Source organism: Crocuta crocuta, unplaced genomic scaffold, assembly GCF_008692635.1.
Source record: "Crocuta crocuta isolate KB4526 unplaced genomic scaffold, BGI_CrCroc_1.0 scaffold591, whole genome shotgun sequence".
Classification (NCBI taxonomy): Eukaryota; Metazoa; Chordata; class Mammalia; order Carnivora; family Hyaenidae; genus Crocuta; species Crocuta crocuta.
In genome coordinates, this window is record NW_027528213.1 from 770,063 (window position 1) to 794,953 (window position 24,891).

A 24,891-nucleotide genomic window follows, 5' to 3' on the forward strand; every position below is an offset into this window, starting at 1 on the left:
AAATATATTTTGCCTTTGTTCATGTTTCATTCATGAATAAGAAAGATAGCCATATCTGGCTTTTCAGAAGAATAAACTATACTTTTTCTAGTGTGATTCTTTTCACATTTAAAACCTTAATTATTGGTTTTCAGGCATATTTTAATCTAGGTTTGATTACTCTCCTTTGATTCTATGGGGTATTTTAATGACTAGTAAAGGAGGTGACTTTTCTAATACTATTTCATTATATTGTTAGTTTTTCAGCACTTTGGAGATAAGTGGTTAATTTCAAAAAACTATGAGAAACTCAAAAAATATGTATCTTTTTGTAGTCTTTTTTTTGTATACTCCACCCAGTGAGATCAAGTAAATATATCATGTATGCAGAAATTATTAGTTGCTTACTTGTCTGTTAGTAGGACACATTGTTAAAAATTATTTGGACTTTAACCATCTTAATTCCATAAGATTCCCTGTGACTTCTTATGGAACTGCACTGAATTAGAAATATGCCAATAGTATTTGCATGGCATACATGTATAATAACTTTAATATGTATATGATATAGAATAATATAGAAATATAGAATAATTATGCATATAATATATAATTATGGTGATCTCTGACAAAATATATAAGATATATATAGTTTTATCTCAATATTAGGTTTATCTGATTTAAGTTGAAGACATAAAGAGAAGTTTTTAATAATGAGGGAGAAAATTCTAACTAAATGGGATTTCCAAGAATATTTTGGTCAATAAATAAGAATAAAATTATTCATCTTTGGCAAGAAGGCTACTGAAGTATAATACTACTTTATTCCTGAGATATAAAGCAATTATCCTAGGGTAACATAAACTATGCCTTTGAATAAGTAAGGAGAAATGTATGAGGTTTATTATAAAGTAGAATATATTGATCTGGGTTCCCATAGGTGGAGACTTAGGTTTGCGATTCTCACGCATTATGGCTCTGAAGTTATTTGTTTAGGTGTCCAGTGCTTTTCAAGGCCCGGAAAACATATGTATAGGCACTGAAGCACAGGCACCTTCCATAATCTGTGTTACCCCAGTGTCCAATATGACATACGGATAACTTCTAAATTTCTGTGAGCCTGTTTCCTAAACTATGGCCTTTTTTCTGTGCTCTTGATTTCATTCCTGAGTCATGACTTACTACAATTTCATATGAAATACTTTTTACTTCCTGCTAAGATTTTTATATAGACTATTTTTCCTTGCTACTAATGAATTTATTTTTTGCCACAGAGTATACATGAGCAATATTTGCTTCATTGAAAAATTTCAAGTGTGCATATCTTTCATTCTATGTTATATGTGCATTTAAAAATTGAACATACTGCATGATATTGGAAAATTTAATGATTTTCTAAACAAACCAAACTACTTTTTTACAATGTAATTATGGTTACTCCAGTGTAGAAAAGAATAGAAAAGGCTTGTATCTAATAATGCTGCTGCTGCTGCTGCTGATGATGATGATGATGTGAGAAATGCACAGATCACTTTGAAGTGCTCTTTAAATATTTTCAAAGATATTTATCATCTCTTTTCAAGTAATATATTATGTGGAAATATATTATTAATATTAATAGTACATTTAAATTTTAATCTTGAATGATTTATTGAACTGAATTGGTCATTTGCCTAAAACTAAGTTTAGAATATACTAACTCTAGTTTTCTGTAAACTAGAACCACAGAAATTGTAAGAGCAGAAGGCTGTAAGTTGACTTTTATTCTCCTGCTTACCCCTGGTTTCTCCCCAGTATCTCAAGAGGATTGAAATGGATAAAAATACCTTTCATAAAATAATTCTTTAATAGAGATTTAAAAGTAATGGTAGAATACTAGTGTTTGCTCCTTTAGTGCAGATGCAGAAAGGTGAAGGTTGCTTCTTGTTTTGTTTTATTTTGTTCCATTTTATTTTTTACATAAACCATTTTTGTCTGTCACCATAAAACATAAATTGAATTTGCCTCTCCACAAAAAATTTCTCTGGAACTCTTTCAGAAACATTAATCGATCCTTTGCAAACACTTAACAAATAAATAGTAAGTTGCTCAGGAATGTTCTGCTTTGAATGCTATAGAAGTTCAATATATTTTTTTGAGATATCTTCTAAAACCTTAAATAAATTGGCATATTTCAGCTCATTAAAATCTGGCATAAGCACTGAAATTGAGAGCAACTTATGTCTTTAACTTGTGTTTATTTCACAAGTGGAACAGAATTACTTATAAAAATGATTCTCAAATATATTACCAATTACTATGCGATGTATAGTGTCAAAGCAATTACTGTGAAGTCAATTTTGTTTTAAGGGATCTGAACTGCCCTCTTAAATATGGGGTACATGTCATATAATTATACTTTTCATTTAAATAGAATAAATAGTGAACATTTTGAGAGTGGCTGTGTCTATACAAGAGGTTACTTAAATTTAAAATGTGTTTAATATCCTTTTCAGAATATAAGAGAAGTTAACTTTTTCCATTGCATCATATTTATTTAATTCTTTGCATCTCTCGGAGATTGTGATAAAGGCTCTTAATTATATTCTTTGTTTTGCATTGCTCACTCACTCTCTTTCTCTCCTTTAGCAACAGATGGTCTTATCTTAAAAAAATACTTTTAAATTAGCTTCCTCACTTTTTCTTGACTCCTAGAGTAGTTTATTCTACAAATATTACCCAGTCATTTGATACAGTACCTGTGTTTCATCAAAAGGTGTATTTCTTACTGTTAAATATCAAGAGGTCTGTTTTAGGCCATAAATTACCAAATGTTCGTATTTAATTTTTTAGAAATGTTACATCTTTGCTGTAACAAGTTTAATTGTTAGACATAACGTTTTAACAAAAAAAGTTATTATGTTGGATTGTTAATATTACTTAAATCCCATATGTAGCATCCCATCAAATCTTTCAAAATAATGTGATAAATATTTATTTTTTTCTATATATTTATCTACCTAGGGTGTAAAGTAAATGATTAGGAATCTATTTAAGCTTTTAAAAAGTGTTATAAATAGGAATTTATGGTTAAAGAAATATTATTTTATTATACTGAAAATTAGAAATTTGTATCTTGGCAAACTTTTAAATGTTCTAATTTCTTTTTCCTTGAGTTTTCTTTTTTTCTTAAGCAGGAGGCACAAAGGAACAGGGTCGTAGCAGTCCATGCCATGAAGCATCAGATTTTTACTCATTAAGAATTATATTTTGTGTCATACCTTTGTTTGTAATATCATTTTATCCATTTTCTATCCTGCATTGTATCTACAACCTATGCTTTTGCACACACAAAACCCCAATGAAATTTTAGCCCTTTTTGAGGGTTTTGGAACTTCATTGGCTGAATTAAAAGGAGGGTTTCATCACTTTAAATGGTGCACATTCTTTTATTTTTAATACTTGATTGTGTTTGTCAACATTATTGTGAATTTTGTGAGTGATCTTAAATTCTCTTGTTCATGTTTGCTTATGTCATGAATGGATAGTAGTATGAGAATTAGATAGATTATTTGGACATTTCTTGAAATTGCTTCATTATGAGATTTTATAACATAAACAATTTGGATGTTATAACTATGAAAAAATCTAAGGAATCTGAAGTTTTAGCCTCTGGGTATCTCATTAGATTTAGCTAATCTGTACTCCTTCTCTAGAATGCTTAATAACTTCCAGTTTTATTAAATAGCAGATATATTGAAAAGTATAAAGTTAAATATTCCCATATAAGTCAATATTTGCACAATACTGCTAACTTGTTTTTTTTTTATTAGGTCATTCATTTCACTTTACAAATCCATTTCATACTTGTTATTAGATCCCTCTCTGGGCGCATTGTTGGAGGTGTGTGGTGGTTCTTTACCCTGATCATAATCTCCTCCTACACGGCTAACTTAGCTGCCTTCCTGACTGTAGAGAGGATGGTGTCTCCCATCGAAAGTGCTGAGGATCTTTCTAAGCAAACAGAAATTGCTTATGGAACATTAGACTCTGGATCCACTAAAGAGTTTTTCAGGGTAAGAGATTCTGTTTGTTACCTCTTACTTTACTCTTAAAATGTAACCATTTTAAACTTTGTTGCCCCCTCACTCTGCTGTGCTCTACACAAAGGTGCCATGTGATAGTAACCTCCATCTCTGTCTTAACTCTACTTCTGTTCTTGACCTTGTCTCCATACCCCTCCCTTCCCTTTCCCTATCCTCAGCTCCATTTTTACTTATTTCCTGATGCCTAACTCCTTAGGAGAGAAACACAGCATTGCAATAGAATTATTTTATAATTATTATTTTTTAATTAAGTTTTATGAAGATGGATTGTCTTTTTGGAATAAAGTTGAAGCAGAGTATAACTAAGTTTAGACTGTTATTGTTTTTGAAACAAAAATGAGTTGTCTTTGGTATTATTTTCAATAAACATGACTGTCATGTATTTTATATAGTTTACAGTTGAAAATTCACTTTCTAATCTGTTACATTAATTTCTTGTCAGAAAACAGATTATGTTTCCATATTTTGTCAAAGTTTCCAAGAAGAGGCTAACAAAGGTCTTAACTTTTTAAAAAAATGAGTAGTGTAATTATAATGTGTCTGTTAAGTGTATTTTACTTTTTAAAAATATTGTGGCCTTATAATACTTGTTTTTAGAACAAGCCCTATAAATTGATGTTGGCATAATTTTCTTTCATGATACTATTTTCTCTATATAAGAACTTATGATATTAAAATATTTAAACACAGCTGATAAACGCAGGTCTTCAGCCAATGTATATAACATAAGATGATCTCTGATAATCCAACAATATCTTTGAATGTATCTGAATTTTCTAGAGTGAGATCTAGGCAAGTTTACTTCAGAATTGGGATTAGGGCTTCATCTTCGAGTTGAAGTTGTAGAGGATATAATTTGAAGACTGCTTCATCTGCATTGCCTCTTGTCTCTTTTCCAAATAACTTCAGCTGAGCTGAAATATGATAGGAGAACAAGTGGTGGGGGCAGACCACAGTTGATAACAGATAATAATCTGGGTGTGTGTAGGGGGAAAAGGGCCTTGACACTTTCTTTAAGCACTGTGACCGAAGCACAGAAATGTGGTCAATCTATCCGCAGCTACTTTGACTTTAATGCAGTTCTATGTGTGAATGTTATAATACAAATTTGCTACTGATGACAGTTTGCTTTCATTTATGAACATAGATGTAATATGCATATAAATATATTTTTAAGTTTATTTTATTTATTTTGAGAGAGAGAGAGAGAGAGTGATCAGGGAAGGGTCAGAGAGAGAAAGAAAGAGGATTCTAAGCAGGTTCCACGCTGTCAGCATGGACCCTGGCATGGGGCTTGATCTCAAGAACCTTACAATCATGACCTGAGCTGTATATGAATTGAACACTTACCCAACTGAGCCACCCAGGCACCTTACATACAAATATTCTTACTGTAACACAGTGCTCTAGCTTGATCATAACAATGGATCTATTAAAATAAATTATAATATTTCATCGGTTCTTAGAAGCTTATTTTGAAGCACTTTTTATTATTCATATTCCAATAAGACTTTCATTTATTTTATTTGTATAGTTTATAAGTATTCCTCCATCTTGAAGTAAATTAAATATGTGAATGAGGCAAAATATCTGCTCTATCATGGTTTCCTTAGTGCTACTGGTATTGATTAAAACAATCTTACTTACTTCCATATATTCTCTTACAGAGTAGTGTACGTAGATTGAGGGTTACTGTCATTAGCTTGTTTGCACAACAGTAGTACCAAGTACTTTCCACTGCCGTCTGTTCATATTTCCTGAGCTTTGCAGTATACCTTAACCCAGTCAGCCTTAGAAACATATGTGTAATAATTAAGATGCCAGGAGTCCGTGGTCAGTATATTCAGATTTCCTGGTGGACGAGATGATGAGAAGGCTAGATGAGTCTGGAAAAAGAATGTTGCAGGGCACACAAGACCATGACCATGGACAGCATAGTTCCAATGTGCAGTAGGTTCATAGATGTGTATACATGTACACTTGCCAACATTATTTGTGCTGTGCCATTTGCCAGTGTAAGATTGTGAGCTTACCTTTTCTAGAGTAATAGAGAAGTGATATTGAGAATTTGGGCAAACTAATAACTTTTATTAGCATCGCTTTCCAAAGCAGTTTCTTATACATTATCTCTTTGTTTGTTAAAGTATAATTAACATACAGTGTTATATTAGTTTCAGGTGTACAACAAAATGATTCAGTAACTGTGTGCATTACTCAGTGTTCATAACGATAAATGTACTCTTAATCCCTTTTTCTGTTTTACCCGTATCTGCCCCCCACCCCACAGCCACCAGTTTGCTCTCTGTATTTGAGAGTCTGTTCTTTTTTTTCTTTGTTTGACTGTTTGGTTTGTTTCTTAAATTACACATATGAGTGAAATCCTATGGCATTTGTCTCTCTATATCAGAGTTATTTCACTTAGGTTATTCTCTCTCAGTCCATCCATGTTGTTGCAAATGGCATGATCTCATTCTTTCTTATGGCCAAGTAATATTCCATCATGTGCATATACCACATCTTCTTTATCCCATTATCATTTTTAATCTCACAGTACTTCTGCCTAATAATGAGAATCATGATTTTTTTTGCATACTGTATGTTATTAAGGTAAAGCTCAGGTAATTTTGCAGACATGACCAAATTCAGGCGGCTATTAAGTGTGCTGAGGGGTTCTTTCCATAATCCATTTTTACCTGGAAAGGTCTGGAGAAAGTTCTCTGAATTTTGTTGCTGCAAAAATGCTGAGTTTGCGTTACATCCGTGTCTGCTTGTGTGATACTAGAGAATTATAATGGTAGAAATTTGGGTGGGGCTTCACTCTTCTCAACATATCTTCACAAGCAACTGATGGTTCAAAATCAACTGTGGTTAGGTGTCAGTGCAGATGGCCTTGTAGTCAGCTTCTCCTCATCTGGCAAAAGAAGGGCACAGGCTCAAAAGTACTTAAGAGCCACACTATTTATTCTATTAGTATTTATTCCCAGTAAAGGGAAGCTAACAAAACAGCATACTTCACCAAAGTGAATAGGAGCTCGGCATGTTAATTCTTCCATCGTAATTTGTTTGTAATTTGGTGGCAATTGGAGAAATTATGTACACAAAAGGTTTGTTTCTGAAAGCTGGATTAAATAAAAAGGTGCTGCTAAATCATGAGTAATTTTCAGTAATTATGCTAACTATATTAATGTTTGATAGTTGGGTGCTATGATGATAATAGTGAAGACAATCTTAGTTTTGCTTAGAATCCCCAAAATGGTTTCTAGGATAACTGTGGCATTCTAACTGTATCCATCATGCTTCATACTTTTTCACATAAGGTTTATTGCAGTAGTATACAGAGCTTGAATAACAGATTCCCTTTTGAAAAATATAATTTCTCTTTAGAGTGTCATTTAATATGTATTGAATAAGGTGAAGCTAACTTATAGACATTCTAAAAGCAAATATAATTGATTTTCACTAACATTTTTTCCCTTAAATCCCGGGGTATATGATAATTTGTCAATTAGCTGTAGTCTGGTTGAATTTCTAAGCTTCTGGTGCAAAATGTTACAAAGGATATTCTCCTTGCCTCTATTCCTAAAATTAATAGTCACCACACATCTTGGGTCGTTCTCTCAGTTGTGCTTTAGCTCTAGACATGCCTGGGGCTCCTGTAAAGTGGATTCAGGACAGGATGAGAGCTGGCAGATTAATAATCGTGATGCCCAGTCTGCCAGGAAAAAGGATATGGATGGAGTAGGCTGAAGTTAGACTGAAGCCATGTATTGTACTCTGTGTTCTCTGGACATCTGTTGTGCTTGCTTTCAGATCGAACTCAGCTAATTACATGTGGAAGCAAAAGCATTTACCACTTTTTACCATTTACTAATATTTAAAGTTCTAACAGTTATCTTATGTTTCCAAATATGGCTTAATTTGGCTTTATTGATAGCGTTTTCCTTATTGCACTGTTTATGACTAGGAATTTTATTATTTATATTATGAAAAGTTTTCTCCTGCCAAAGGGTTTATGAAGCTAATTTTCTGTTTTTATCACAGCAAGAGCTTTGTAGTCATTGGAGAAACTGATTTCAGGTCAGGTCATTGTCCAAATTTTGAAGATATATATAAGTAGCCAAGGAATGAAAAATAACTTGTCTTTTGTCTGAAAGTTAACAAATGTTTCCTAAAAGTATATTTTTGTTGGGATGAAAACGTGTTATTTAAAATTATAAGATGAATATTTTATCTTCTTTATAGGGAACTATCTATCTTCTCCTAAGATGGTATCAGTTACTCAATTTAAGTCTAAAATATTTTCAGATTTCAGCTAAATAATTTAATAAAACCTGTATTATGACAATTTTCCTTTAATAAAGTCAGTGAGTGTGCATTAGCTTTAGAATTCCAATTTCAGCTATAAATTTTTTGACTTAAATCAGTGATAAACAGTAAAACAAATATGAATGAAGGATTTACTTTTGTCTGCTAGAGAGAGACAGTAAATGGAAGACAGTCTTGTAACCACTTAGAGGTATGAGGAAAAAGACTAGCATCTTCCTTGTCCAGGGTGTTCTGCTATGAAGTGCATGTACATCCTTGTACAGAGTGAATGATAAAGTCTGACTCATTTTGGAGTGCTGATCATCTCTAATTATAGTGCCACTGTTGCATACCTATCATAAAGAAAGAATTAGGCTTTCAATTATAAACCACTATTTTTAGACTTTCACATTTTGATAATTTCTTTTTCAATAAAAGAAGACAGGTCTTGAATTAGAGGAGTCTGAATAGAAAATGATTTTATAGGACCCATACTTATTATGTTCCTATAGAAATGTCAGCTTTGAGGATAGGAAATGCTTTTTATAAATAAACCTGTCATTAACCAGTCAATCTATGAAACACAATTACTACTTGCAGATAAGAAGTACTTCCTTGTGCCTGTCTTAAATCCCCTACACTGACATCTGTTTATTTCCTCTGATTTTCCTCTCTGGAAGCATGAGGAACAGAGTGTATTATCTGGATAAGCATTCTATTTTAATTTTGCTGACTTTGGAAGAAGAAATATTCTAGGACATTGTCAGAGTAAAAGTATTCTCCTTTTCATTTAATGAAGTTAATCATTCCATTCTCAGAAGATAAATTTAGTCTGATAATCCATGAGACTATATTGTGGTTACCCAGCAATGTATACTTTTTATAGAGCTTACAAATAGTATAAATGATAAATAAATAATATTAATGCAGATGTTTCTTACCTGAGTGAAAGAACTAGTTTGAAATTTTCCTTTTATTTATGTATATATAAATATTCAAATGTAAAAAATACACATGCTTTGTTACTATATGGCAAAGTCATATATATGTGATATACTGTAAATAATCACAATTACCAGAGAATTACAGTAATTTATTTTTTGAAAGACTGAAACCTTTTTTCAACTACTTCTCTGGCATAAATACACCTATTTATATTCATGTAAAAATATTGATTGGACTATGTTTACAAATAAATATATTTGAGCCATTATAACAGCTTTTGTATAGAAATACATTAAGTGTTAGTTGGCTAAAGTTAACTTTTGTTTCACTTATTGCTTTTGGTTAGCAATGAAGCAGTATAATTTCTTTATTAATATTTTATTGAACTGATTTCACTAATCTTTGGTGGTCCTTTATACTTATTTCACTATATCTGACTAATGACTTCTCTACCATAATTTCCAATATATCAATATATCACCTATTTCTGTGTAGGTAGAAATATGTATATATACTTCCAACTTATATTTTACATAGGAATATATGTATACTTCTAGCTTTCTATGCATTAATACATATACGTATGCATATCTTTCAGTATTCTGGAAATTAAATGGATATAGCTATATATGTATGTGTGTTATATACAGACATATATATAACTACTAATTTCAAAGTAGACCTTTTATAGACCTTTCATTCATGCTTAAATATTTAAATATTTTCTAAAATACTGAATAGGAAGTAAAAGTTGAATGTGAATAAATTAGCAATAAGCACTAGATGAATATGTTGTAGGTCGCTCATGGCATGGTTAGTGATGAGGGTTTTTGGTGTGATAGTGGGGTTTGCAGGGTCCAGAGCCAATGACCAAGAAAGAATTCTTGAAGACATCTTTGATGCAAAAAGGTAATTTTATTAAAACAGGGACAGGACCCTTGGGCAGGAAGAGCTGCCCTGGGGCCCTGAGGAGAGACTGGGGTTGAGGGAGATAAAGTCAAGGGGAAGTTTTCAGTGAGATTTTCATATGCTAAAGAAGACTCCCAGGATACTGGCAGCCTAGCTATTGTTAAGCTAAGGTGGTTTTCCCTCTAGCAAAGCATTAGCATAAAACAGCAGGGAATACTGGAGAGACATTTTACTCTGCCAGCCTCATGTATTTGTCAGTGGGCTGCAAGTTGTAAGGAAATTTGGTTCTACCTGCCATTTCCTTCTGCCTTTGTTTCCCACATCACTATGGAAGGCTGATGGAGACTTAGGTCTTACGGGACTACGTCTCAATCAGTTAACCATTTGTTTTTCCCCTTTCCTTTGTTTTTGGGCAGCCAGGAGTGCCTAAGGAATATCACGTATATCCCACCTGGGATGGGGCAGGGGTGTGTTTAAAGCCTGTCTGCTTGCCTTATGATCCCTCATCAGTTAGTGATATTATTATATATTTTTCTTGGTTAACAATCTGCATAGCTGACAGCCCTGCATGTTTAAAGCTTCTTTAGATGATCCAGAACCAGTTGAAATCCTTTCCTCCCTGGTTGTCAGTTTTTCTTTCTCTGGTATTTAAATTTTTCCCACCATTACACAAAACCTCTGAGAACAGTAGTGAATTCTCAAAGACTTTAAGAATACATTTAGTCTAAGCTGCTGAGAAAGCCTGTGTTCTTTCATTTCAGCTAACTGTAGCTGGTTTAACAGTGTAAGAAATGTCAAAATGTTAGAAGGCTTTGCAGATGTTTCCTTTAAAAATTAGTGTCTAATTTAAAGGCAGTGCAGTCAGTATTTACTAAATTTGTAGGAGCATAAATAAATGTTTGAGAAACCATATTGAATCATGTTTTCTGTGATCAAAGTGCTATGGAAGAGGGAAACAAGAATGTGTCTACTTGCTGAATTATGATTATCATGTAGAGTGGTAGCTTCTTTCAGGGTAAATATGAATTTTTTGGTCATCCTTCTCTTTTTATGCCAATGCTCAGTAAACTTAGTGTGCACTCCATCTGATGACTTCATTTAGAGACCACCCTTGTGGGACAAAGAGGGACGGAGGGCTCACATTATCCACTGGATGAATAATTTGACTCTAATCAGATTACAGAGGCTTTCTATTGTTGTCCATATTAAAGAGAACATGCCCCTTTTTCACTACCATCAAATCATGAGGACAATTATTCTAGGAAGATTTCAAATGACGAAGAAATTTTGAAATTCATCTTTCATCTCAAAACATTCACCATATTCCCGCTTAGATGCCGTAGAGATGGATCTCAGTATAAACCTGTAGAGGTACTAAAGATGACATAATGTTCAACTCATTTTATTTTTCTGTTTAGGTAAAAGAATCATTGTCTAGTAAAAGAACTAGTTTGGTGTTCACATCAGTTGCCTTAGTCATTTGTGCAGGCAGTCTCAGAGTTTTGTAGAAAAGAGAAAAGGAATTAGGCAATCATTTAAATATATTGGAATCAAAATCTGAACTAAATGTAAATACTGTTGAAAAAAACTTGAGAATTCTTTAGTTCGACTTCTGATATTTGAAGAAATATTTGATACTAATGTAATTTACAATTCATGTTTCCAGCATATAATTTTGTTCCAGATCATATTGAGTGATTACCCAAAACAAGTTGCTAGTAAAGGTGGCTGCATGTTTTCATGGGGAAATGAGATTTTAAAAGTAAAATGGTAATTAGAAAAATCAAGTGGTACCAACTATTGTCACAGTCCTCCAAAAAATGATATTTAAGGCTTCATTTTAAGAAACACAGTAGGACCAAGGACATGATATCAACAAGGTGGTAAAATAGAAAACCCCAAACTCTCTTCTCCCCCAACCAGAGACACTGCCTCAGGAACAAAACACTGACAATTTTTCTTTGTGAGAAATCCAGAAACCAGTCAAGGAGTTTCTGCAAACCAAATGAGTATAAAACTAGCCATATCAAACTCTGTAGGAAAATTAATGGCATTCATCATAATCTCTTCCTTGGCACAGTGCACCACAGTTAGAGGAAATGCTTGCTCTTGGCTTCTCCCAGGGGAAGAGAAAGAGAAAAGTGGACTGTGTGGCTTGATTCTAAACACTGACAAATAGGACATCAGGTTGAGGACTGCTGAGAAGAAAGGCAAAGTTTGCACTAGCACACATTCACTCCCTGTAGACTATGCCCACCAGCTGAGTGTGTGAAACGTGGGAGAAAACCTCCAACTCCCAGCTTCCCTTTGGGGAGGAAGGAAGTTGGAGCATGGTTTCAATGCTTTGGCTTTTTGGGAGATAGGAGGATTGCCCAAGGGCTTGGGTTTTGTCTTCCTGTCTCAGAACACTGATGGCCCCTGGCATATACTAGATGCCTTGGAGTTGCTGAGAACAAAAGAGAATTAGATGGTTTGTTACTGTTTCAGAGGATTTGTGGTTCGGCAAACAGAAGCCAGTACAGCTTGGCAGTCACACCCTTGGAGGAGGGAAGAAACAAGTGGAATATGCATCCAGGCATTGAACTTTTTGGCTTTTTGGCGAAGTACCCAGGGACTGGTCTTTGTCCTCCTGACTTGGAGTGCTAATGGGACCCAGTAAACTCTATGAGCCTGGGCTGATTGCTGAAGAGCTTTCCTTATACACAGCTAGTCCATAAAGACTGGAAGAGATAGCTCTTTTTTAAAAATGCATGATCCCAACACAAAGTTATAAGGCATGTCATAAACATAAAGAAATATGGCCCAATCAAAAGAAAAAAATTAACCTACAGAAAGTGACACTGAAATGGAAATACGTGAATTACCTGACAAAGAATTCTAAATAAGTGTCACAAAGATGTTCAAAGAGCTCCGGAAAATGATGCATGAACAAACTGAGAATTTCAACAAAGAGAAAATATAAAAAAATAGATTTTGGAAATGAAAAATACAGTGTCTGAATTAAAAAATACACTATCGGGATTCAACTTCATAACAATCAAGCAGAAGAAAAAAATCAGTGGACTTAAGATAAATCCTTTGAAATTATACAAATAAAGGATCAAGATAACAGAAGGATAAAGAGTGAAGAAAGCCTAAGAAGCTTTCAAAAAGACACATTATGGAAGTCCCAAAGGAGAAGAGAAAGAAGCAAAAAACCTATTTAAGGCAGTAATGGCCCCAAACTTCCCAAATCTGGAGAAAAGAATAACTTCATGAAACACAAGGAATTCTAAGTAGGATGACCCCCAAAAAAGTGTGCCCTGAGAAACATAATAATCAAATTGTCAAATGTCAAAGAAAAGGAATTTTGAAAACAGCAAGAGAAATGTGACTGTCACATACATGTTGGCACGCATAGCACAACTAGCAGATTTATGAGGAGAAACCTTGTAGGTCAGAGGGAATGGGATGATATAGTCAGAGAGCTGAGAAAATAAAGAAAACTGCAAACCAAGAATACTCTATCTGACACAATTGTCCTTCAAAAATGAAAGAGAAATAAAGACTCTCTCAGATAAACAAAAGTTGAGAGAGATCATCAACACTAAAACAGCCTCACAAGAAATGTTCAGGGGACTCCTTTAAGTTGAAGTAAAAGGATGCTGGACAGTAACACAAAAGCATATGAAAATACAGAGCTCATTGGTACAAGTACATACATAAACAAATGTAAAATACTGTAATACTATAACAATGTTGCAAAAGTCTGTTTGAATTCTGCTGTGAAGATTAAAATATAAAAGTATAAAAAAAATAAGTATATAATATACGTTAACTGCGATACAAAATAAAAAGATTAATTTGACATCAGTAATATACATTTTGAGTGGAGAAGTAAAAGAGTAAAGTTTTTGTATACAATTAAAGTTAAGTTCTTATAAGCCTAAAATCAATATTTATGGCTATAAGACGTTTTGTGTAACTTCCATGGTAACCGCAAAGAAACAACTTTTAGAAGTTACACAAAAAAGTAAGAAAGCGATCAGTTTGTCACCACAAAGAAATTAATGAAATACAAAGAAAGATGGCAAGAGATGAAAAGATGAATAAAAAAGCTACAGAAGACAATGAACAAAATGGCAGGGGTAACCTATCAGTAACTTTAAATGCGAATGTATTAAACTCTCCAACTAAACAACATAGGGTAGGTTAATATACATTTCTTTAAAAAATCCAATTATATGCTGTTCATAAGAGACTCACTGTATTTTTATTTTTTAGTATAATTTATTGTCAAGTTATCTAACACACAGTGCTTTTGCTCATATGTGGAAGAAACGCACTTTAGATTTAAGGACACACATATGCTGACACTGAAATGATGGAAGGTATTCCACACGAATGGCAACCAAAAGGGAGCAGGCCTGGCTCTACTTATATCAGAGTGAATAGATGCTAAGTCAGAGAATTTTGTCTCATTATAGTTTTACACATCAGAGCTCTTAAATGTATGAAGCAAACACTGACAGAACATAAGGGAAAAATAGCATCACAATGATAGTAGGAGATTTCAGTATCCCATTTTCCATAAGGAAAAAACATCCAGACAGAAGATCAAAAGGAAAGAAGATGGAACAGCACTGTAGACCAAACAAACCTAACAGAAATATACAGAACATCAGATCCGAAAGCATTAGAATACAGTCTCCTTTTTTTTTTTAATGTTTATTTATTTTTGAGAGCAAGAGAGAGCATGAGCAGATGAGGAGCAGAAAAAGAAGGTGACACAGAATCCGAAGCAGGCTCCAGGCTCTGAGCTGTCAGCACAGAGCCCGATGCAGGGCTTGAACCCACAAGCCATGAGATCATGACCTGAGCCAAACTTGGGTGCTTAACCGACTAAGCTACCCAGCCACCCCAGAATACACATTCTCCTTAAGTGTACATGAAACAAACACTCTCCAGGAGAGAAGACATATTAGGTCACAGAAGAAGTCTTAAATACAAGAAGACTAAAATCTTTTCTGACCACCATGGAATGAAACTAGAAATCAATAGCATGCATGGGGAAACAAAAATTTACTAATATGTGGAAATTAACACACACTTGAATAATCAGTGGATCAAAGAATAAATTGAAGAGTAATAAAAAAGTATCTTGAGACAAACAAAAGTCAATACATAATATACCAAAACTTATGGTCTGCAGCAAAAGCAGTACTAGAAAAAATATCTAAAGTACTCCATGATTTGCAGATGCACTGCATTTCCTATGAAAATCCCAATGCCATTTTTTACAGAAATAGGAAGGAAATCCTAAAATTCATATAGAATTATAAAGAATAAGAAATAGATAAACCAATCTAGGGAACCAGAAACAAGCCTTACACTCCTGACTTGAAACGTATTAGAAAGGTAGGGCCTTGGCCCAAAGATGGACTTACAGACCAATCGAACACACTGGAAAGCCCAGAAGTAAACCCATGCATGTATGGTTAAGGGATTTTCAACAAGGATTGAAGACTCTATAGTTGGGAAAGGACAGTCTCTTCAGAGAAATGATGTTGGGATAACTGGATACCCACATACAAAGAGATGGAATAAGACTCCTACTGTACACAAAAACAACTCAAAATTGATTAAATATTTAAAAGTAAGATCTGAAACTATATAGATTTTATAAGAAAACATAGGGGATAAGCTTTCTGACTTTGGTCTCCGCAAAGGTTTTATGGATATGACAAAAAAGCACAGGCAACAAAATGAAATGTAGACCAGTGGGCTACATCAAATTAAAAACGTTTGGGACGCCTGCGTGGCTCAACTGGTTGAGTGTCTGACTCTTGATTTCAGCCCAGGTCGTGATCCCAGGGTCATGGGATCAAGATCTGCATTGGGCTGAGCGTGGAGCCTGCTCAAAATAAATAAACTTTTTAAAATATGTTTATTGCAGGATACAATGAACTCTCCAAATTGAGTTAGCAGTGTGGTAATAGAGGGAAAGAAAGATAGAAACTGCTGCAGACTTTGATTTTCTAAAGGGATTTATATTTATATAGACAAAAGACTATGTCTATAAGTTAACGATATTGTCATAGGCACTCTGTGACTTTTGCCACCTTCCTTCTTTGCTACCATATTTTGTTTCACTTTCCGTGAGTTCCAAGGTTTTTTGTTTGTTACTTATTTAAAACTCAAATTCAGTCATTTTTTTCTTTTTTAAATTAAGTTTAAATTTTAATTCCAGTATAGTTAACATATGGTGTTATGTTAGTTTCAGGTGTACCATATAGTGATTCAACAAATCTATTCATTACTCAGTGCTCATCACAATAAGTATACTTTTGATCCCCTTCACCTATTTCACCCATCCCTCCCCACCCCTCCCTTCTGCCAACCACAGAGTTTGTTCTCTATAGTTAAAAGTCTGTTTCGGGTCACCTGGGTGGCTCAGTCGGTTAAGCGTCCGACTTCAGCTCAGATCTTGATCTCACGGTTTGTGGGTTTGAGTGCTACATCAGGTTCTGTGCTGATGGCTCAGAGCCTGGAGCCTGTTTCGGATTCTGTGTCTCCCTCTCTCCCTGTTCATGCTGTCTCTCTCTCTCTCTCAGAAATAAATAAAACATTTAAAAAAGAAAAAAAAAAGTCTGTTTCTTGGATTCTCTCTCTCCCTCCTGCTCTCCCCACCTCCTTCCATCCATCCATTTTTCTTTATTTTTCTTTATTCATTTGTTTTGTTTCTTAAATCCCACATATGGATGAAATCATATGGTATTTGTTTTTCTCTGAGTGACTTATTTTACTTAGCATTATACTCTTTAGCTTCATCTATGTCTCGCAAATGGCAAGATTTCATTTGTCTTTATGGCTGAATAATATTCCATTGTATGTATACAACACATCTCTTTATACATTCATCTATTGATGGACTTTTGGGCTGCTTCCGTGTCTTGGGTATCATAAATAATGCTGCTTCAAAAATAGGGGTACATGTATGCCCTTGAATTAGTGTTTTTGTATTTTGGGGGGTAAATACCTAGTAGTGTAATTACTGGATCATAGCATAGTTGTATTTTTCACTCTTTTGAGCAATCTCGTACAATTTTCCTCATCTTTCAATTGCTTTAAAAAAAAGGCTAGGGGTGCTGGTTGAGTATCTGACTTTGGCTCAGGTCACCATCTCCCAGTTCCTGGGTACCAGCCCCACATCAGGCTGCTGACAGCTCAGAGCCTGGATCCACCTTAGGATTCTGTGTCTCCCTCTCTTTCTCTGCCCCTCCCCCATATCTCTCTTTCTCTTCCTCTCTCTTTCAAAAATAAATAAACATTTAAAAAGGCTAAATTAGAAATTTCCTATCTCTATAGACGCCCTGATGAAGTTGGATAAAGAAGCTCAATTAAAGTGTTTTAGAAGCAAGCTCTCGCATTACAGATAAAGTTCCTTCTAATAGTGATGGTGATCTTAGATGGCATCAGCATTTTCATCCTTAAACGTACAACTTAGGTTATAAATTACCTCTCAAATTCTATTCATGTTTGAAATATCATGTCATTTGTGAAGCATGAATCATGACATAATTATTGACTATGTCATGAATATTAACTTGCCACTTTACTCAGCATTAAATTCCATTTTTTTGGTTTTTATTGTTACAGTTTTGAGAAAGCTCTTTGAAATTAAATCTTGCTTCCTAAGTGTTTTCATTCATTGGTCCTAATTCTGTCATTAGTAATGGTTATCTTTTCATATGACACATTAATCAAATGCATAAGATAACTACCATCTTTTCCTTAAATTTTATCATTACCTAGCCTAAGAATTCTTTATTAATTTTTTCTTTTCAACCCTTTATCCTGGTCTCTGTATCTTTTGATAGCTTTTTCAGTATTATTTTTGTAGCTTTTTCAGTATTATTCTTAAAGTGTGGTATCTAGATGTAGGGTTGTGACTTGGTCTAACTCTAAAGGATCTTAGCCAGACTCTGAAAATTCAGATTTCAAATCAGTTTCAACCTCAACACCTGTGTTCTTCACACAACAGAATGTTTACATTCAAGTGAAAGGAAAACAATGGTTTAAATCAGAATGTGCTCTCCAGCGGCTACCAACACACCATTCTGTTACCCCATGTTTATCTGTTTCACTCACTCACATTCTCTTTTGGACCCTCAAGGTATTTAAGTTACAATTGTTATCTAGATGCAATAATTCCATATAAAACCTTCAAGTTTGTTAGTGTTTGTGGCAACTGCATCATATTAATAGATTTCCCTAAAGTTGTTTACTGAAAACCCTGGTGATTTTAAGATGAATGGCAGTAAGCCTCATGTCTACCATTCTGTGAATATGCAGTTGACTGAAGCCCATGTCAGATTTTCCATTCATCCCTTATATTTCTCCTTGGTTTTAGGCTTTTTTGCCCAAGCCCATAAAGTTGAAATATTGATTCTGTCATCATAAAAATATCTGTAACTTTGAATCATTTATCATTTATGTCTTCATCTAAATCGCCGGAAACACTGAACTCTATGTGTGGAATCAATGGTATAAAGAAGTTTCCCTTCAGTGAGCTGAAGTTTTTGCATGTTAATAAGTAGTAACCAATATTCTTTGGGTGTGATTGATATTTTAATCATAAGCCCTCCTAATAACCTGAGCTCTCCATGTAATCCACAAAGATAATATGAGATATTTTGTCAAATACAATGATGATACTCAAGATATTATCTGTTCAAATAGACCTTGAATAGGTCAGTAGAGTAACCCAATTAAAAATAAAAGATCTGGTCATTGGGTATCATTTGCTCTTCAATTCACATTATATTCACATGGGCACAAATAGGTAATATATAAGATATAACTAGGAGTATACGTCAGTAATCATATCATTCACTCATCTTAAGGGAATGAAAAGTGGAAATATCAATTACATTTTCAATTTTAAAGACATAATTTTCTATGCGGAAAATTCTCAAAAGGATTTGATTCTATTAATAATATATTCATTAACCTGACTCTGTATTTTTCACATTGGAAAGTAGTTTCAAAATGCCAAAGAGAACTCTGAAAAATAATTTGGCTTTATTTTTGGTTGATTTCATGCTACAACAGATCCAATCTACTTAAGCCTCAGTTTACTTATCGATAAATTATACACTAATATTTAACTAAATTTAATATTTCTCTGAATTTTACAATATTGTCAAGTGACCTTCTTCTTAATAGAACAATACTTATCTAAATACTATGTTTGATTATTTTCATTGTTTAATGTATAAACACATGTATTGAAGAGTTGGGTTTCCAGATCTGTTTCTGGCTTTTCTAAGGATAACAAATTATGTTAACTTAGACAAGTTACTTAATTTTCCTAAGTCTTACTCTTAAAATAAAGGGCTTAGAATATAATAAATGATTTCTAAGATCCATTCTAGTGGTACTCTTTCAAAAACTTAAGTGGTTAACATTTTAGTTATATTCTTTTATAAATACCATTTCAATGTTTTAAAGCTGAAAAATTGCTAGAAATACAGTTAATGTGAATAATGATTGGAGAATTGGTTTTATTTAAAATGAAAGACTAATTATGGGGTGACTGACTGGCTCAGTTGGGAGAGCATGAGACTTGATTTCTTGGGTTGTGAGTTTGAACTCCACAGTGGGTGCAGAGATAGCTAAAAAACAAACAAACAAACAAACCAAACCACACTTCTATAAAATATTTTATTAAGTATAATCCTTAAGAATAGTAATTTTTTTCCAGTTTATTTAATTATTGTTTACATTTTTTAATGTTTATTTATATTGGACAGAGAGAGAACAGCAGAGTGGCAGAGAGAGAGGGACACAGAATCTGAAGCAGACTCCAGGCTCTGAGCAGTCAGCAGAGTCTGACACGGGGCTAGAACTCACAAACTGTAAGGTCATGACCGGAGCTGAAGTCAGATGCTTAACTGACTGAGCCACCCAGCATTTTTCATAGGGACTGCAGACTTGTAAACAGTAAAGAATAACAGAATGAGAACGTGAAATTTGTTTTTGAGTACCAACTCTCGTGGTTTCCAGGAACAATTTGAATTTTGGCTTCCGCCTGTAATGAAGCAATGGGCCATGCTGTGAGTTCCACAGGATCAGGCAAAAGAGTAAAATCCTTGGGGCACCTGTGTGGTTCAGTCAGTTGAGCGTCTGACTTCGACTCAGAGCTTAATATCTCTTGGCTCATGTCATGGTCTCGCGGTTTATGTGTTCGAGCCCTGCATCAGGCTCTCTGCTGACAGTTCGGAGACTGGAGCATGTTTTGGACTCTGTGTCTCCCTCTCTCTCTCTGCTCCTCTTGCCTCTCAAAAAATAATAAAGAATCAGGCAAAAGGTTAAAATCCTAAAATGAAGGGTAAATATTTTTTTATCCTAAATGCAAATTTTTACAAAATGTCAGCCAAATGGACTAGGAACAAGGATATTAATTCACAGATTGACAGTCTATACATTCAGGATGATTTAGGCCAAGTTCTTTCACTCACAGAAACAGTTACCTTCTTTTTAGTTACTGTACCACCACAGACACTATAGGTTTTCTAGAGAAAACAGGTTTTCATGAAGAGTATCTCTATTCATGTTTGAAGGGAAAGTAAGGCTAGACATTACCAAAGTGGGAAGCACTGCTCTAAAAACTGTGTAAATTCTCTCCCGAGGTAGTCACATCAGCCATTTGGAAATCTGCACATACAACTTTTGGACATCATTTGTGTTTGGTAATCATTTAGAATTCCCATTCCAGCAACAAAACATCTGAAATTGTGAGCTGGTATTTTGAAGTTAGTGGGTAAATGAAATTTTTTTGAAAGGAACTGTTGAAAGAGTTAACAGACTGGTAAAGAATGCCCACAATGCGGCACCTACATTTCCTACTCATTCTTGAGTAAATATGTATGTTTCAGAAGGATAGTAACCATTTCCTTTAAAAAGTCATTTTTTTTTCCTTCAGGGAGAAAGGCTCATTTAGCTGTGAGAAAAATTAATGCTTCTAGTACTATATAAGAGGAAGAAATAAAACTAAATTAAAATGACTGTTCGGCTTCTTTCACAGAAAAGGAACCCATCTTCTCTTTAGATATAATAATATCTGGTCTGTTTATATGGAACTTTTCCCCAACAACACTAGACAGTGGCCATATTTTCTCTTTTAAGAAAACATCAAAATTTCACATGGTTATTTTCTGTAAACTATTAGTCAAATCAATATGCCCATTACTAACATCAAACCATAGAAAGAGATTTGAATAGCCACATCCAAGGAGCCTTGGCTCCAAAAAAAACACAGAGTAGTCCACAGTGTTGTCCTGACCAGGCTATCATTGGTCTCTTCTTAACAAGGCATCACTCATCTTCTCACCAAAATGTGATGGCAGATGACATCTTGAAACAATCCAATTCACTTTATCATACTTCCTGAAAGAACGCTTGTCCTTGATTTAACACTAAACTTAAGAAGCATAGACTTTTTTTGGCTCCGTTGTAGTATATAGATTTGAGGAGGAGTGGAAAAGGGAGTTATAATGATTTCTAACAAAGGCTTAGATGGCTCCAAGAGATTAGAAACCAATGCCAGGCCTTCATTTTCCTTCTGCATTGCAGCATTCTTTTCTCTCGGGACCAGTATTACCAATGATAAGAAAGTGTATGGTTTATTTAAAAAGTCAGTATGTTTTGACTGTGTTCTCTCTCCTACCACGTTAAAACATGCTCAAATCTAAACATGGCTTAGAAGGGTAGTGACCATCATGGCCTGGTGCTCATCTTCAAAGTTCACACACCAGGGTTAAGTGAGTCAGTTTGATTAGTGTTTGACCTACAGTTTTCAGGTAATTGCCTAAATTTTCTAGATGCTTTTGCTGTAGAATAATGTCTATAACATACATTGCTGGAATACAGAATTTTAATAGGAAAAACTACTTATATACATTACCTTAGTTGACCACATGGGATAGTATTAACTTGGAAAAAAAATCCCCATTTTTTTTAGTCTATATATTCTAAGAAATAAGTTGCCAAGAGGCTGGAGTGGTTAGGAAAATTATAGTATACTCTCCAGTGCATCAGATAACCCATTAACTTACAAATCAGGCCAAATTAAACATTGTCACCTAAACTACCTGGCAATAAAAATAACTATAATTTCTCACACAGGCTTTTGGATGGGAAGCCTAGGGTGAGTTTCTCTTTGCCTTTGGATTGCTGGTTTCTTTTTTCAGTTGCTGTGGTTTTGGAGAAAAACAGGATTTCTAGGCATCATCTATTTACTTACTTAATTCATGTTAATAATTTTGCTGAAATTGTTAATAAAAATTAAATGCAGATCCTTGAACTATCTCTCAGTAAATATGTAGTCAGATTGTTCCTGTTGTTTTTTGAAGGCAGTTAGAAAGTTCAAATCAAATGTCTTGAATGAAGTTTTTAACACAACAGTATTATACTCTTTGTGAATTACCCTCCTTGGGCACCTTCGGCCAAATCTGTCCAAAGAAGTAGTTCTTGAACATATATGGTTGTGAAAACAGTTAATTAACTTTGTTAAGGAAGTAAACCGTAAACAAACAACTGAAAGACAAATGAATGAACCCATCGGGAAAATGTGTGCATCTTTCAAAAATTCTGATCTCTGAAAAAATTACTTCTAGGTTTATGCAGTACCAGCATAGATCCTTTATAATTTATAGATTATATTAATTTATAGATTTTTAAAATTAATCCATAATTATATCCTAAAATCTTAGTCAGTTAAAAAATATGCCATAATACATGTGAAGCGCAATCACAGAAAGTGACTGATATAACTTACTAGAACTTAGATGTCTAGATTATCATGTCAGAATTGTGTATCTTCCAAATGATTCAAAACTCCCAAGGNCTCTAGCTATATATATATATATTTTTTCCAGATTACATTTTAAAATCCTTTACTCCTTAGAGATAATATTTTGGTCATACATTGAAAAATATATTTAACTGGAAAGATTTTATGAATGAAACTGGAAATTTTTCTTCACTTCATGAATATTATTTTTTACATGATTGAAGTTATTTAAATGTCTCTTCAAAAATTGAGTCTTTACAAACAAAAAAGCAGACTCTTAAATATAGACAACAGGAGTGCCTGGGTGGCTCAGTTTGTTCAGCATCTGGCTAATGATTTTGGCTCAGGTCATGATCTTATAAGTACAAGCCCCAGGTCATTGGGCTTTGCGTTGACAGTGTGGAGGCTGCTTGGGATTCTCTCTGCTCCTCCTCTGCTCACAGTCTCTCTCTCTCAAAATAAATAAATAAACTTAAAAATAAAAACAACGAATAGAAAGAATAAACTGGTAGTTGCTAGAGCGGAGGGGAGGTGTTTCAGAGAAGGGGTGAAATAGGTGAAAGGGATTAAGATTACATTTGTTGTGATGAACACTGAGTGATGTATAAAACCGTTGAGTAACTATATTGTACACCTGAAACTAATATAACACAGTATGTGAATTACACTGAAATTTTTGAAAAAAGCAAATATGTTTGGAACAGCTTGAATACGTAAACTTAAAAATATATATATATTATTTGAAGAGAAGTCCTACCTGGTTGGCTCAGTTGGTTAAGCATCTGACTCCTGATCCCAACTCAGGTCACGATCTCATGGTTTGTGAGGTTGAGCTCTGTGTCGAGCTTTGCACTGCTAGTGCAGAGCCTGCTTGTAATTCTTTCTCTCTTCCCCTCCCTTGCTCTTGCAGTGAGCTCTCTCTTTCTCTCAAAATAAATGAATAAACTTATAAAAAGAGAGAGAGAAAGAAGTCATCTTGATTTTAATTTCTATTTTTCCTTTTACATTATTGCTAATTTTTGGATTTTTCCTGAAGGGCACGCATATTTGTGAAGCATTTTATAAGATATTTTATGTACCAATATTGAATTTTCAAGCTTAAAATAATTGATATTTAATGGATTATTGGATAAAAGTTTATATATTTATAATAAATATGATTTAATTTTGTACTCTTCTGTATTATGATTTTTATTTCAAAACACTTTGATATTACCTACTTTTGTGGAAATTCTGACACAAAAAGACTTTGGAGTTTAATGAGATTGTGTGATATGTAATCAAACTCAAATATTGTAGCATTTTTAATTTAGTAGAGACTATGAAGGAAAAGTGAAGGAGAAAAAAACAGTATAAACAATCTTCTATAGTAGGCAAAGATGCAGATAAAGCAAAAATAGTCCCCTTTCTAGCCAATTCACAGGGTGTTCAGTTAGCATATATTAATTACAAATCTTTCATGTGAAGATGCACGAGACACTATGAGGGTTACGAAGACAAAATTTCCCTAATTGAGGACCTGTTGGAGTTTTCATAGTCATGAATGTACTGTCACAACAGAGAGAAAGCCTGCTTCCTTAGGTAATTAAGTTTTAAACGTGTTATCTCAAGAGGGGGCACTGTTTAGAAATAGAAACAGATTTAAGAATGGTTTACATAAGGGGCAACTGGGTGGCTCAGTGGGTTAAGTGTCTGACTTTGGCTCAGGTGTGTTGGTGAGTTAGCGTCCGGTGTTGGGCTCTGTGCTAACAGCTCAGAGCCTGGAGCCTGCTTCCAGTTGTGTCTCCCTCTCTCTCTCTACCCTTCTCTCTCTCTCTCTCTCTCTCTCTACCC

General features: G+C 34.1%; 1 protein-coding gene across 5 annotated transcripts in view; it reads left to right on the forward strand.

Moving 5' to 3' along the window:
- GRIA2 (glutamate ionotropic receptor AMPA type subunit 2) overlaps nucleotides 1-24,891 on the forward strand; it is a 155,151-nt gene that overhangs the window by 122,414 nt on the left and 7,846 nt on the right. For all 5 annotated transcript variants that reach the window (XM_077753039.1, XM_077753036.1, XM_077753035.1 and 2 more), the window contains exon 12: nucleotides 3,836-4,034. In XM_077753039.1, the coding sequence (XP_077609165.1) occupies nucleotides 3,836-4,034 (199 nt within the window). The remainder of the gene's footprint in view (nucleotides 1-3,835; nucleotides 4,035-24,891) is intronic.